This window comes from Conger conger, chromosome 13, assembly GCF_963514075.1.
Source record: "Conger conger chromosome 13, fConCon1.1, whole genome shotgun sequence".
Lineage (NCBI taxonomy): Eukaryota > Metazoa > Chordata > Actinopteri > Anguilliformes > Congridae > Conger > Conger conger.
Window position 1 is genome coordinate 23,376,223 of NC_083772.1, and position 13,832 is coordinate 23,390,054.

The following is a 13,832-nucleotide window of genomic DNA, read 5'->3' on the forward strand; positions in this document are numbered from 1 at the left end:
TTTTTATGTGGAAGAGTGCAGGGTGTGTGGGGGGTTTTTATGCGGAAGAGTGCAGGGTGTGTGGGGGGTTTTTATGCAGAAGAGTACGGGGTGTGGGGGGTTTTTATGCGGAAGAGTACGGGGTGTGTGGGGGTTTTTATGCGGAAGAGTGCGGGGTGTGTGTGGGGTTTTTATGCGGAAGAGTACAGGGTGTGTGTGGGGTTTTTATGCGGAAGAGTACGGGGTGTGTGTGGGGTTTTTATGCGGAAGAGTACGGGGTGTGTGTGGGGTTTTTATGTGGAAGAGTATACGGGGTGTGTGTGGGGGTTTTCATGCGGAAGAATGTTGGTGCTGGGAGGTCTGTCTCGGTAAGGAGGGGCGGGGTCATTCCTCAGCGGTGTGCTCTGATTGGAGGGCCTTGTGGAAGCGCACCGCCATGGAAATGACGGATTTAGGTATGAGAGGGGGGTCTGACAACCCTCAGGGGAAGTTGAAAGGTCATCTGTGTTTCTGCAGAGTACTTCACTCTAAAACATTCAACGATCTGGCATTCAACGTGGCTCCATTTCAGATTATAAACCGTCGTGCAGGTGGCCCACGTGCGCATATTAGCCACGCTATTTACTTTGCATCAGAAATGACTTCACACACACACAGATTTAATTAAGTTTGATTTCTATTGCAGAAATGCAGACCCACTGAACTCGTGAATACAGACCTGGTAAAGTCCAAGACAATCTAAGCTGGTGTGTTTCCACAGATGATGATTCCTGTTGGACTGGAACAGTTTGGATGTTTGGCAGCGTAACAACGTGCCCACCCACTCTGGGGTTTAAAGGTCTCAATAAAAGTCCCCGCTACGTCCCGGTTTGAGGCGTTTGGCTGCACCGCTCTCGTCTCTCCCGCCGTGGCGGCATTCAGGCTGTCCTCCGGTACTGACGGTACCGCCGCGCTGCCCTCAGCTTACGGCCTTGTTCTTCCTCTTCCTCTTGTTCTTCCTCTTCCTCTTGGCCATCGGCGTCTCTGGCTGTGTCTCCATGGCGACGGGCTCCTGTACCTCATCATCACTGGTGACTTGGGGCTCCGCGCTGATTGGAGGGCTGTGAAGGACAGTGACCAATCAGGTTAGGAATTACCAAACCTCACCTTTCGGGCTCTTAAACTTAAGGTAACATGAGCCTCAGGTCAAGTATGACTAATCTGCCTTTTTTTTTTTTTGATTTCTCAGAATTTAAACGATCAATGTGATTTCACTCATTTAAAATGATTTGTTGGGTCTGAATTGGCTTCTGATTTTAGGAAAGTCTTAATAAGCAGCCTCCCCTTGTGTCTGAGACCATGAAGCAGGATCACTGCACAAAGTAAAATCCAGAGCAGCTCTTTTAGCTTCAGTCCATGTTCTGGATTTGGCTGGGTTTGGGATTTTACTGAATGCAGTTATTCAGCTAACTCCGTAATCGTGCTTTGAGGGTTTTACTCAGTGCAGTTATCCAGCTAACTCCGTAATCGTGCTTTGAGGGTTTCACTCAGTGCAGTTATCCGGTGAACTCGGTAATCCTGCTTTGTGGAACCGGCCCCAGGGCTGATGCTCTCAGCTGTACGGTCAGTAAAAGTCACTTGCCTGTTTGGCGAGGGCATTTCTGGACCCTCCTCTTCTTCCTCCTCCTCCCCCTCGGCACGGCGCTCCAGGACAGCCACAAAGAAGCCGTGGGTGAGGGTGGAGGCAGGGCTGGCCCGCAGGCACTGGGGCAGGGGAGCGAGCCCACGCTCGGGCCAGGAGGGCAGGAGGGGAACCAGCCTGGGGAGGGAGACGGGGAGAGAGGAGCAGTCAGGAACGAGGATCATTCTGACCATCTTGTAGGATTCCCACTCGTATCACGGTGATTAACTGACTCTTCCATGACTGTTTTAACTGCCATTGTATGGTGTTCTCCAGACCTGGGGTCATTGTTTTGGACTCAAGTAATTTCCTTCTGTGGTTGATTGATCTTGCCTGGTGCAATTGAGCCAACCTCAGCCAAGTTACAGAAGTTTTGCAGTATTTCATCGGTTCCAATACACCAGACAAGCTCAGTAAAGTGGAGAAAAATACTTCAATCCAAAGCGATTACAAATTTCACCCAGGGCTGATAGTCACCAATTCACTAGCAGGTCAAGTAGACCACGCTGACTCGCCTGAATCTCCGGTTCTCCTTCAGGCAGGCAGACAACACCTCCTCGTTCTCCTGCGTGTGTATGGAGCAGGTGGAGTAGACCAGGCGGCGGAGCTTGGGGAAGCGCAGGGCGTGGTTCAGGCAGCGCAGCTGGAACCCAGCCAGGGCCTGGAGACGCCCCGCATCCAGGGGCTCAGAGGAGCCATCCTGCAGGCACACCATGCCTGAGGAGAACACACACTGTTACACCCCACGCCTGACACTGTTACACACCATGCCTGAGGAGAACACACACTGTTACACACCATGCCAGAGGAGAACACACACACTGTTACACACCATGCCTGAGGAGAACACACAAACTGTTAAACACCACGCCTGAGGAGAACACACTGTTACACACCATGCCTGAGGAGCGCAGAAAACACACCATGCCTAAGGGGGAGAGCCCCACACACACACACGACACACACACACACACACACACACACACACACACACACACACACACAATTCCTGAGGAGCGCAGAACACACACTGTTACACACCATGTCTGAGGGATACACACACACAGACACACCACATCATTCATGAGGAGCGCGCACACACCATTTCTGGGGGCACGCAGTCATACACAGCATTCTAGCACACCCAAGTTTCACAGTCATTCTTTAATCCCACATCCTAATAAATAATAAAAAATGATTATAAATGATTTGACACTTATTCAAAGCGATTTACATTTGATTAGAGGTTGTGCTCAAGGGCACACCAGCAGTGCAGATCTTATCGTGGCTACACCGGTGCTTGAAGCACCAACCTTCTGGCTCCCAGTCATGTACCTTAGCAACTAGGCCCTGCTCCCCTACCTGAGCCGCTGCAGGAGGGGTCGAGCAGGACGTACTCCACCCCGCTGTACTCTGCACTCTCCGGGTCCACCTTCAGGAAGTCCTGATTGGCTAGCTGCTGACATGTGACCCCAGCCCGGAGCAGGAGCGTGCTCATGGTGGCCAGGCGTTTCGCATCCAGGTCAAATGCTAACAACTTCCTGTTTGGTAAGACAAGGTAGGGGGGTGATGTTCACTGAAGGGGCACTGTTATATTTTAAAAGGTGATTTTTTTTTAGAAACCACAGGCCACTCTGGCCAGTGGATGAAAAGTTTAATGCCCTGTATGACCCTGCTGTGGGTTAATTCCATGCCCTGTATGACCCAGCTGTAGGTTAATTCCATGCCCTGTATGACCCAGCTGTGGGTTAATTCCATGCCCTGTTTGACCCAGCTGTAGGTTAATTCCAATCCCTGTATGACCCAGCAGTGAGTTGAATATAACCGTGCCCCATACCCCTTGTTACGCATGATGGCAGCCAGGTGGCTGGTCTTGTTGCCGGGGGCGGCGCAGGCATCCAGAACCTGCGCCCCAACAGGGGGGTTCAGGAGGTATGCAGGGAGACAGCTGGCCTGCAGCAACCGAGGAAAGGAACAGAGAAATGAAATGTGAAATTTCTGCATTTATATAGCGCCTTTATCCAAAGCGCTGTACAATTCATGCTTCTCCTTCACCCATTCACACACACTCGCACACCAACGGCCATGCAAGGCACCAACCAGAGAGGTGAGACTAAAACTTCCCATCACATCACATTACATTAGTCATTTAGTTGAAGCTTTTATCCAAGATGGCTTACGGTTAACTACACTAAGCAGCATTGTGGGGTTAAGGCCCTTGCCCAAGGGCCCAACAGCTGTGTGGATCTTATCATTGCTACACCAGGGCTTGAACCACCAACCTTCTGGGTCCCAATCATGTACCTTCGCTATAAGGACATAGGGTACCCAACCCTGTAACTGCAGATCTACCATCCTGTTGGTTTTCACTCCAACCCTAACACAGCACACCTCATTCAACAGCAAGAGCAGGGCTGCCCAACCCTGTTCCTGGAGATCTACTGTCCTGTATGTTCTCACTCCAACCCTAACACAGCACACCTCATTTAACAGCTAGAGCAGGGCTGCCCAACACTGTTCCTGGAGATCGACCATCCTGTTGGTTTTCACTCTAACGAAGCGCATTCATTTTGGGAGTGCGCACAGATTCACACCTTGTCTTGCAGGATAATGTGTCCAGCTTGGTACAGGAAGTGATCATGGAAGTCTATTTTGGGTGGGAACACGAGGAGCTCGGGGAGGTGCAGGTCTCTGATAAACGTTTTGCCACACAACGTCTTCAGATCCTCCATCCTGCAGAGGCAAAAACAGTGACCATTCTTATGCAGACTAACCCAGTCATGATAATTATTAATGTAGTTATTTAGCTGATGCTTTTATCCAATGTGACTTACAGTTCATTAGACTAAGCAGGGGACAATCCCCCATGGAGCAATGTGGGGATAGGGGCCTTGCTCAAGGGCCCAACAACTGCATGGATCTTATTATGGCTACACTGGGGCTTGAACCACCAACCTTCCAGATCCCAGTCATGTAAGTTAGCCCCTATGATAAGGACACCAATAACATCTGCTGCAGACTTTGCCACAAAGTTGAATCTGTAGATGTTCAAGGCTTACCTGCCAGCTTGCCCATGATACATGAATCCTTCTCTCTTCAGGTAGTCTATGGCATCCTCCACAGTGGTCTTCAGTGTGTTTACACGCACGTAGCGTGGCAGCTGACTGCCTGTGGAACAGACCAATTCAAATCATACAATCAGATATACAGCAATCATCTGGAGTTTTTACGATCTCTGTGAATCTACAGAAGTAGCAGGGCTCTACAATAACATTTTCCAAGGAACAAATGCACTCGAAACTGTATGTTGTAAGAGTGTGCCAATACATCCCAATTAGTAGACATGTTCCTACATTACTCTTCTAGTTCGCTCACATCAATTGTTTGTAGTACCCTGCTGTAAACTCCAGCTATGCCAGCTTGAAAATTGAGCTGATCAGGCTGGGAATGAGCTGCTCACAAAGCTGGTCTAGCTGGGTATGAGCTGGTCAACCAGCTAGTACTGGAAGCACAGCTTGAGCTGGTCTGAATTGGTCAACCAGCTACCAGCCGTTTCAAAACCGAGCTTGAGCTGTTTTCTTCAGCAGGGTACTATACTAGTAAAATGGGAGCACTCGAGACTAGAGCCCTGAGTTCTGGATCCCCAGTTGTCAGTGCCCACGCAAGTCGTTATGGCACTCGGGAGCAGCGTACCCTCGCTCTGTCGGCTGCTCGGGGGCAGCAGGTCCTGGTTGCGGCTGACCTTCTTCCGAACTTTCATACGGGCAAGCTCAGACTGCAACCGTGAGCGGTGCTTCATCATCATCGCCTTCCAGCTCCCTCCGCACTTCAGCCCCTGTCCGATCAGCAGGTCGTACACCAGAACCTGGAAACGGACCGAAGGAAGACGGACGCTTACGCACGCACCGCGGTGACAACGCAAATGCACTTAATTTGAGGCATGCAATGTTAGATAAAGACATGAAAGGTATTAAAAGTTACTTTGGCCAAGTTCATTTTAAGTCTGGTGTGCTTGAGCAGTTTGGTCGCGGTGATGATGTCTTGAAGCACGGCGGAGTATTTCTGAGCCTCGCAGACCAAGGCAAAGAGCTGCTTGATGTTCTGCGAAGAAAACATCAAAACGAACCGTTATTACGTTGGACAGCTAATAGCTACGGTTTCCTCCAGAAGTATGGTTAAATGTTGTTGTTTTCTATACTTCCTGGTCAAAAATTAATATGACAGAACCGTGTTTTTGTGTTTAGTTCCCCTGTTTAACACTACATCACACTGCGACCATTTGATTTTACAGGTAACGTTATTGCTAGGAAGTATAATGAACACTCTGATCATCTCACCTGAAATTTACTGTCGTACACCAAGGTCTTAACAGCACCTTCCTTGCGCTCCACTTTGTCGAGTATCTCCGCAGCTTTTAAATATAACGCCATAGTGCATTAATTTGGATGTACTTCTACTCAATTAACGTCTTGGGGTTTAATGATACAGTACTTGCTGTTGGCAACCTATAGAAACCACGATAACGCATGGCATGCCAGCGCAATCCATTATATTGCTTTACGGACTGCTGCAAACATAACTTCACTCACGACACATCGGTTAACGTTTATGAATTCTCACCGTTTTCGCCTCACAGAAAAATAATGATTTCATGTAAATTAGCTGCCTTTCAGATCAGTTCAAGTAAGCATTACACACAGGCCTTGGGGAAAATGACGCCCGCGCTCTCAGTAATATAGTAATATGAATATATACTTTCCACTCAATGTAATTTGTTTGCTGGGTTTAACTATGATATATTTGTACTATTATATATAATTTATGAATATTATCCTACTAATGAGTTTTCATAAATAAACTACATGAACGGTACAGAAAATGGCCATAACTTAAGGTTAGTTTACCAGCTTACCAGAGCGAATATAACCTGTTTGGTTAAACAACTAGTCTATAGCTACAGTATGTTTAATGTCAAATATGTGCCTGTTAGAAATTCTACAATTCCTAATCAAGTTAAATGATTGCAGTTCCAAATATGGAGAATAATTATTTTTTAATTATTTAATAGCTCGTTGCTATTGTTTTTATTTTTTTATTAACTTCATGAACTGAACTCAACAGCTCATTGAAGAATATTTGTCCATTATGCATACATTTGAATAATGTGTTATCCAGTAGAACAAAATAACATTAGCAGAAAACGTTGTTATCGAAAATGTCGGGTGTACTGAAATAAAACATGTCGTCTTCATAAAACCATATTATCTGACTAGTAATAACCGCTGAAATCGTCAAATGGAAATACTGTAAGGGCGTTATCTCGGACAGGAAAAAAATAAGTCTCGCGAGATTATGAGCGCAAATATTGTGACCGAGGTCGGGGAAGGAGCAGGAAAAGAAGGCGAGAAAGAAGTACCGAAACTTCATATCAAGCTTTAAAATGTCTGGACGCTCTGTTCGAGCCGAGACTCGCAGCCGCGCTAAAGATGACATCAAGAAAGTCATGGCAGCCATTGAGAGGGTCCGCAGATGGTAAGTGAAAACGGGTGTGTAATTTGTTCAATCATAATGAACATTTCTGAAACATAAACTTTCATGTGGCACTGGTACAGAAAGACAGAATGACAGAAGCTCTAGCCAATTGGCGAAGGGTTCAGCTGGCCGTCCAATCAATCGGTCCTTTGTTGGTAAGGGGCTGTTCCTAAAGAAGGACTGTGAAAAGCTGATTTGGGTTCCGTGAAGCAAAGGCGTGTTCATCTGTCAATTGTTTTGAAGAACTACTAGGCTACTACCGAAAATATTTCGCTGACATTATGGCGGGTCACTTCAGAGGCTTATTGTTAGATAGCCAATGACTAGCTAAGAACTACTGTATCATGCTCATCTGTTACTACAAGAGACAATTGGCAAATGACCCTGCAAGATTTCTTGATGGTCGAATAGGCCCCATTACAAATATTTACTTGCTTGGTATCATAGTATTGATCACAAATAAGGTTGCATTGAAAATATGCAGGAAACAAACTATTAATCTTTTTTATACACATTCACAGTCTCAGCCAACCACACTTGTGTGGACTTTTAATATCTATTTTCTCATACCAGTAAGCCATAATTGATGCAACTGAAGCAGGTATGGTTTCATAAATATTTTATCCCCTGGATGTTCCCAGGTAGCATGTGACCATTGCCAATTACCCCAGGAAGAAAATGTTCTCTCTCTTTTCAGGGAGAAGAAGTGGGTTACCGTGGGAGACACATCTCTGCGGATATTTAAGTGGGTGCCAGTGGTAGACATCAAAGAGGTAGGAGATATGTTGTTCAAATACACCATCTGCCAGTGATGTTGGATTACATATACTTTAGATAGATAGATAGAAACCTTTATTGCAGGGAAGTTCCACTGAGACCAAGGTCTCTTTTTCAGGGGAGCCCTGATTACAATAAAACATTTACAATGACAGTTTTATAAAAACTGAATTTTCAGTTTAGATCCTAGAAATTCACATACACCACACGAAATATAGGGATAAAATAATTAAATCAATTAAAAAATTTAAAAAAGGACAGGCGGCACGGATGGTGCAGTGGGTAGCACTGCCGCCTCACAGCAAGGAGGTCCTGGGTTCGAATCCCCGTTGGCCGGGGCCTCTCTGTGCGGAGTTTGCATGTTCTCCCCATGTCTGCGTGGGTTTCCTCCGGGTACTCCGGTTTCCTCCCACAGTCCAAAGACATGCAGGTTAGGCTGATTGGAGAGTCTAAATTGCCCATAGGTGTGAGTGTGTGAGTGAATGGTGTGTGTGCCCTGCGATGGACTGGCGACCTGTCCAGGGTGTATTCCTGCCTTTCGCCCAATGTATGCTGGGATAGGCTCCAGCCCCCCTGCAAACCTGTTCAGGATAAGCGGGTTAGGATAGTGAATGAATGAATAAAAAGGACATAAGACAGGGAATAGTGATCTGATTGTCCTAATTTATCACTATAGGCAGGTACATTCAGCCTCTTTTAGTGTCATATCCATCACTAATTTCTTGAAGAACTCAATCGGGGTAAGGCAATCTAACTTCAGTATATCCTGACATGTATTCCACATATAAGGTGAAAATGTGCTAAAAGCGGTATTGCCCACAATTGTTCTAGCTGTGGGTGCCTCTAACGTAATCCAATCTTGAGATCTGGAGAGAAGCCTGGTGAGGTTGAGAGCAAGTTTGCCTAGCAAGGCTTTATAAATAAATAGAATGCTATTTTGCTTCCTTCTATAATAACACATTAACTTTAATGTGTTATTCATGTGTAATCACATTCAAAAGGACTTGAGTAGACATTTTAATTAATCTAAATCATAATAAACAGAACAACTTCTTATCATTGGCCCAAAAGGGAGGTGGAAAAACAGGTTTGTGGATTTGATTGAGATTGAAAAATGTATTTGTGGAAAATGTTTGTGATACAAATGTGGCATAGATGGATTTCAGTTAGATCTTCAGAGAGCCAGACTCTGTTTTCCTCCCTCTGTTCCATCTACAGAAAGACAGGAGCAAAGTTGCTGTGGGTGGACCGAGACAGCTGAAGAACTTTTCTGCAAACAAGGTCTCAGAAAAAGCCCGTTCAGTCCTGCTGGACTTCCAGGGTAGGAAAACGCATCCATTCAACCACCCCCTCCACCCACAACCCACAATTTAACAACCTCCTCTTAATTTAACGTTATTTGGTATTAATGCGAATAATGATCAAGTGAATTTTGTGAGGATTCTGTTTTTGTACATTTACATTTTACATTCAAGCATTTAGCAGACTGTTTATCCAGAGAGATTTACAAAGCTTAAAGATATTTTTAACATACCACCCATTTACACTTACTGACGAAATTCAGGTCAAGCAACTGTTATATCATTGACCAAGTTGCTTGACCTGAAATTCTTCAGTAAAATATCCAGCAGTCTAAATGTATTGTGTTAAATAATATATATAAACTTGAATTCACTCTGGCTAAAACCATCTGCTAAATGATTGAATGTAAAATGTAAATGTACAATAACAGACTCCTCACAAAGGTCATTTGAGTAATCTCATGAATACCTCTTCGGGTAGTGCCCCTATTGACCTGGGAACTGAACCAGCAGCCTCCGAACTCTAACACAAAATTTCCTAACCGGCACACTTCATGGTCAACATGGCTGCCCTGCTTAACGGCTGTTGTTTTGTCACAGATGAGACCAGTAACCAGAGCTCCCTGCCTTCACGGCTGTTGTTTTTGTCACAGATGAGACTAATAACCAGAGCTCCCTGTCTTCACGGCTGTTGTTTTTGTCACAGATGAGACCAGTAACCAGAGCTCCCTGTCGGACGCCTACCAGGCCAAAGCTGACGACAGCAGCAGCTCCAGCCCCCAGCCCAGCGAACCCGTGAGCCCCGCCCACATCTCAGACTTCCGCACCGATGACTCCCAGCCCCCCACGCTGGGCCAGGAGAGCTTACCGGGTAAGGACACTGTGCCGGGGGCCAAAATCACAGCTTACCGGGTAAGAACACCACACCAGGGCCCAAAATCAGAGCTTACTGGGTAAGAACACCACGCTGGGCCAGGAGAGCTTACCAGGTAAGAACATCACACTGCACCAGGGCCCAGAATCATAACATTCTTTGATAAGAACCCAGTAAGATAAGTATCGTATCATTACACCAGCATGACAAGACCCCTTGCATTGTTACTGATACAGTAAGCAGAGATCCAAAATATATAAGATACATAAATAAAATACAAACCCAAAGTATTGTATATATGTACAAACTGCATATACACTCAGTGAGCACTTTCTTAGGTATTTATTAGACTTATTATTTATTAAGTCTTTTGCTGCTGTTGCCTATCCACTTAGAGGTTTGATGCATTGTGTGTTCAGAGATGCTCTTCTGCATCATGTAATGTGTGGTTATTTGCGTTACTGTCACCTTTCTGTCAGCTTTGACCAGTCTGGCCCTTTTCCTCTGACCTCTCATCAACAAGGTCTGTCTGCAGAACTGCTGCTCACTGGATGTTTTTAGTTTTTCATAAAGTGGTCTATGTGCAAATATAAGATATTAATATAACAAGAAAACTACAAACAAGTTAGATTTAATCCTATGGTGTTTTTTCTTTTCAGACTCGGAGACATCGATGCCGATCTCTGCCGACGCTGACGAGCCTCCTACACTGACTAAAGAGGACATGCTGTCCCTCGCTGACCAGGTTAAACCTCTCTGCTGCTATTCTAATGTCCCCTCAGGAACACTGAAAGTGTTTCCGTCTTGTCATTTTTTTCTTAGCATAACATAATGGCAAGAACAGGTCATTCAGCCCAGCAACGCTCACCTTTTCCTACCACTAAACTGTAACTACTGCTTAGTTTTCCTAAAAGCGAAATAGTCTCTGGAGCCGTATCAAGCCTCTCTTGAAAAGCCTTGGTCTTAATATTTTCTACTTCTTCTCTGAAGTAGGACACATTAGCCTGTTTTAAGTTACTGTTCGGTTCACAATAAGTGAAATTATCTCACCCCATTAGTAAATCTTGAAATTAGTAAGACTGTCTCACCTCATTGGCAATATCTTTGTGAAAAGTAACAGAAATGAGAAGACTTATGTAAGACTAAAATGCTTGTTAAGATCGAGTTATTTCTTGGTATTTCAAGTGAACGTTTTGCCTCTTTTCATGAGATGATTATTTTATCTGCGTTTCAGGAGGAGGATGATGGAGTGCCACCGCTGAAGCGAGTGTGTACTGACCAGACCTCCCCCAGCTAGCCCACAATGCACTTCACTCAGCCGGCAGAGTGCACCGCAGTGTGCAGCCTAACTCGCTGCGGCTGCACACCACACACCAAGGACCACACGCCTCAGTATTGAAGTATTTTTGGAAGTATTGTTTGACTGCATTTAAAAAAAAAAAAATTTTTTAGTTGCAGCCAAAACCTTTGGTCACGATATTACATCCACAGGATAACAATTGTTAGCTGTGTGAACCACATTTTATTTGGGATGCATTCTAAACTTAGCATGGTATACAAAAAATGTCAGGCACATGCTTGCCTTTTACATTTCTGTCACTGGAAATGACTGTTTAAAAGTATATTTAAACTATAGCTTTAAATGTTGGGTTTGTATTGCATGTACAGTATGTCCTGTAATGCCATTTGCCATTGACCTTCTGGAGCTGAAAGACATTTTTTATAAGTCCATGATAAACAATCATGCCCAGTGTTGTCTTTAAAAAAAAAAGGTTATTTCAGCCAAGTCAAATATGAATTTGGATCAATCAATTTTTTTGTTAACTGAGCAGTTTATATTCTATTCTTCTGTAAAATACAATCCCAGTGGATGTATTCTGCAGTGTTGAGCCATAATAATGTTTTTTAGGAACAGACTTTCAAGTGGAGCAAATAAAATTGTGGTTTCATATATATATTAGTCAGCTCCATAATGTTTGGGACATTATATTTATTTGTCTTTCTACTCCACAATTTTCGATTTGTAATCAAATAATTCACTTGTGGTTAAAGTACAGATTCTGCAGAGTTCTGGAAAAGGCTCATGTGGACTGATAAGACCAACATTCACTTGTATCTGGGTGATTTCAAGAGCAAAGTGTAGAGGCCAAAAGGAACTGTCCAGGATCCAAAGCACCCGCTCATCTGTGAAACTTGGTGACAGAGGTGTTATGGCCTGGGCACGTCTAAGCTGCTACAGGTTCTGGCTCATTTATCTTCATTGATGATGGAACTGCTGTGTACAGAAGCATCTTATCTGCTCAAATTCAAGCAAATGCCTTAAAACTCATTGAACGGCACTTCATCCTACAGCAAGACAATGACCCCAAACACACTGCTAAAGCAAAAAAGAAGTTTTAAAAGCCGAAAATGAGAAAATTATTGACTGGCCAAGTCATTCACCCAATCTGAAACCAATTGAATATGCTTTTCATATGCTGAAGAGAAGCAACAAGCCCCCAAAACAAGCAGGAGCTGAAGATCGCTGAAGTATAGGCCTGGCAAGGCAAGATACTCAGCACCTGGTGATGTCTATGGGTCAGACTTCAAGCAGTCTTTGCATGCAACAAAGTACTGAACATGACTACTTTAATTTACATTCCATTAATATGCCCCACACATCATGGTGCCCTGAAATGGGGATCTATGAGGTCTGTAGTTTCTACATGGTGAAACGTATATAGAAATACCCTGAAATAAAAACTGCAGTTTAAGCACATGTGAATTCTTTGATTAAATCTAAAATGGTGGAGTGTAGGGCCAAATCAATAAACTGATTGAAAATGTGTGTTTTTTTTTTTTTTTTCTTAAGTCACAATTCATTGAGGTACAACTGTGTTATTTCATTGAGGTTGAGGTACAGTGTTGTATATTTCACTTGAATAGTCTGCTCTTTGTTTTGATTTTTCTTATTGATGTTTCATTTCTTTTTTATGCAAACCTTTGTTTCCATTTAAAAGACATCATTGATTTCTTATTTCTCTTGTATTTTGACAGCCTGAAAGTGTTTTTCTCAATTTATTTTCCATTTTTTCAAAGTTGTGACCAGTATAGTTACCATTTAAACCATAGTTTAAATATACCATTTTTTACATGAAATTTTAAAATAGCTTTTCTCACAAGGATAAACCATTTCAGTGAATGTTTTCCTTGAGTGTCCACACTGAAAACTGAGAACTGAGAACTTCTATGTTATTTAACAATTTTGGTGTTATTGGTGATATTTTATTGCATATGATGGAATGTGCTATACTATACTCTTTCTTAAAATAGTATTTGTTTTTTCATAATTTATGGAACGGCTTTACTTTAAATGTTTTAAAGTGAAAGAACTGTTTGGTTTCCCATTGCATCCACATATCTGGGTGTTCTTAAATGATCCTATTATCCTAACCATGGCTGACAGGTATTAAGAGCACACTTTTGAAACACCATTGTTTTATTTGATTGGGATGTCTAAGGGTTTTTTAAATAAAAAACCTTTTTAGTGAACAAGTTTTTACAATGCTTTCCAGAAAAAACATTGTTGAAGCGTTGATAAAGTTTTGTATGTTTACATTAGGTCAGTGGGTGCTGAAGGTAAGAACTGAGAAAGTGCGGTCATTGTTGTTATTTCTGTGGCGATCAAAGTCCTGAAGAAATGTCAAACTCTCCGTTGGTTGTGGGCCCA

The 13,832-nt window shown here is 43.7% G+C and overlaps 2 protein-coding genes across 2 annotated transcripts; one reads left to right on the forward strand and one right to left on the reverse strand.

The window, feature by feature from the left end:
* Positions 1–637: 637 nt before the first annotated feature.
* On the reverse strand, positions 638–6,229 carry nsun5 (NOP2/Sun RNA methyltransferase 5). Its single transcript, XM_061216692.1, has 10 exons — positions 5,977–6,229; positions 5,621–5,740; positions 5,333–5,504; positions 4,699–4,807; positions 4,234–4,372; positions 3,477–3,592; positions 3,002–3,180; positions 2,155–2,356; positions 1,601–1,777; positions 638–1,079 (listed from the first exon to the last, which is right to left on the reverse strand). Exons 1-10 carry the CDS (start codon positions 6,067–6,069, stop codon positions 938–940), a joined length of 1,449 nt encoding a protein of 482 aa, XP_061072676.1. The 5' UTR covers positions 6,070–6,229; the 3' UTR covers positions 638–937.
* A 787-nt stretch (positions 6,230–7,016) lies between these two features.
* LOC133107652 (B-cell CLL/lymphoma 7 protein family member B-A-like) lies at positions 7,017–13,657 on the forward strand. The gene is made up of 6 exons (XM_061216693.1): positions 7,017–7,171; positions 7,869–7,944; positions 9,167–9,269; positions 9,956–10,120; positions 10,783–10,868; positions 11,358–13,657. The coding sequence occupies exons 1-6, from the start codon at positions 7,080–7,082 to the stop codon at positions 11,418–11,420; spliced, it is 585 nt and encodes a 194-aa protein (XP_061072677.1). The 5' UTR covers positions 7,017–7,079; the 3' UTR covers positions 11,421–13,657.
* Positions 13,658–13,832: the final 175 nt, after the last annotated feature.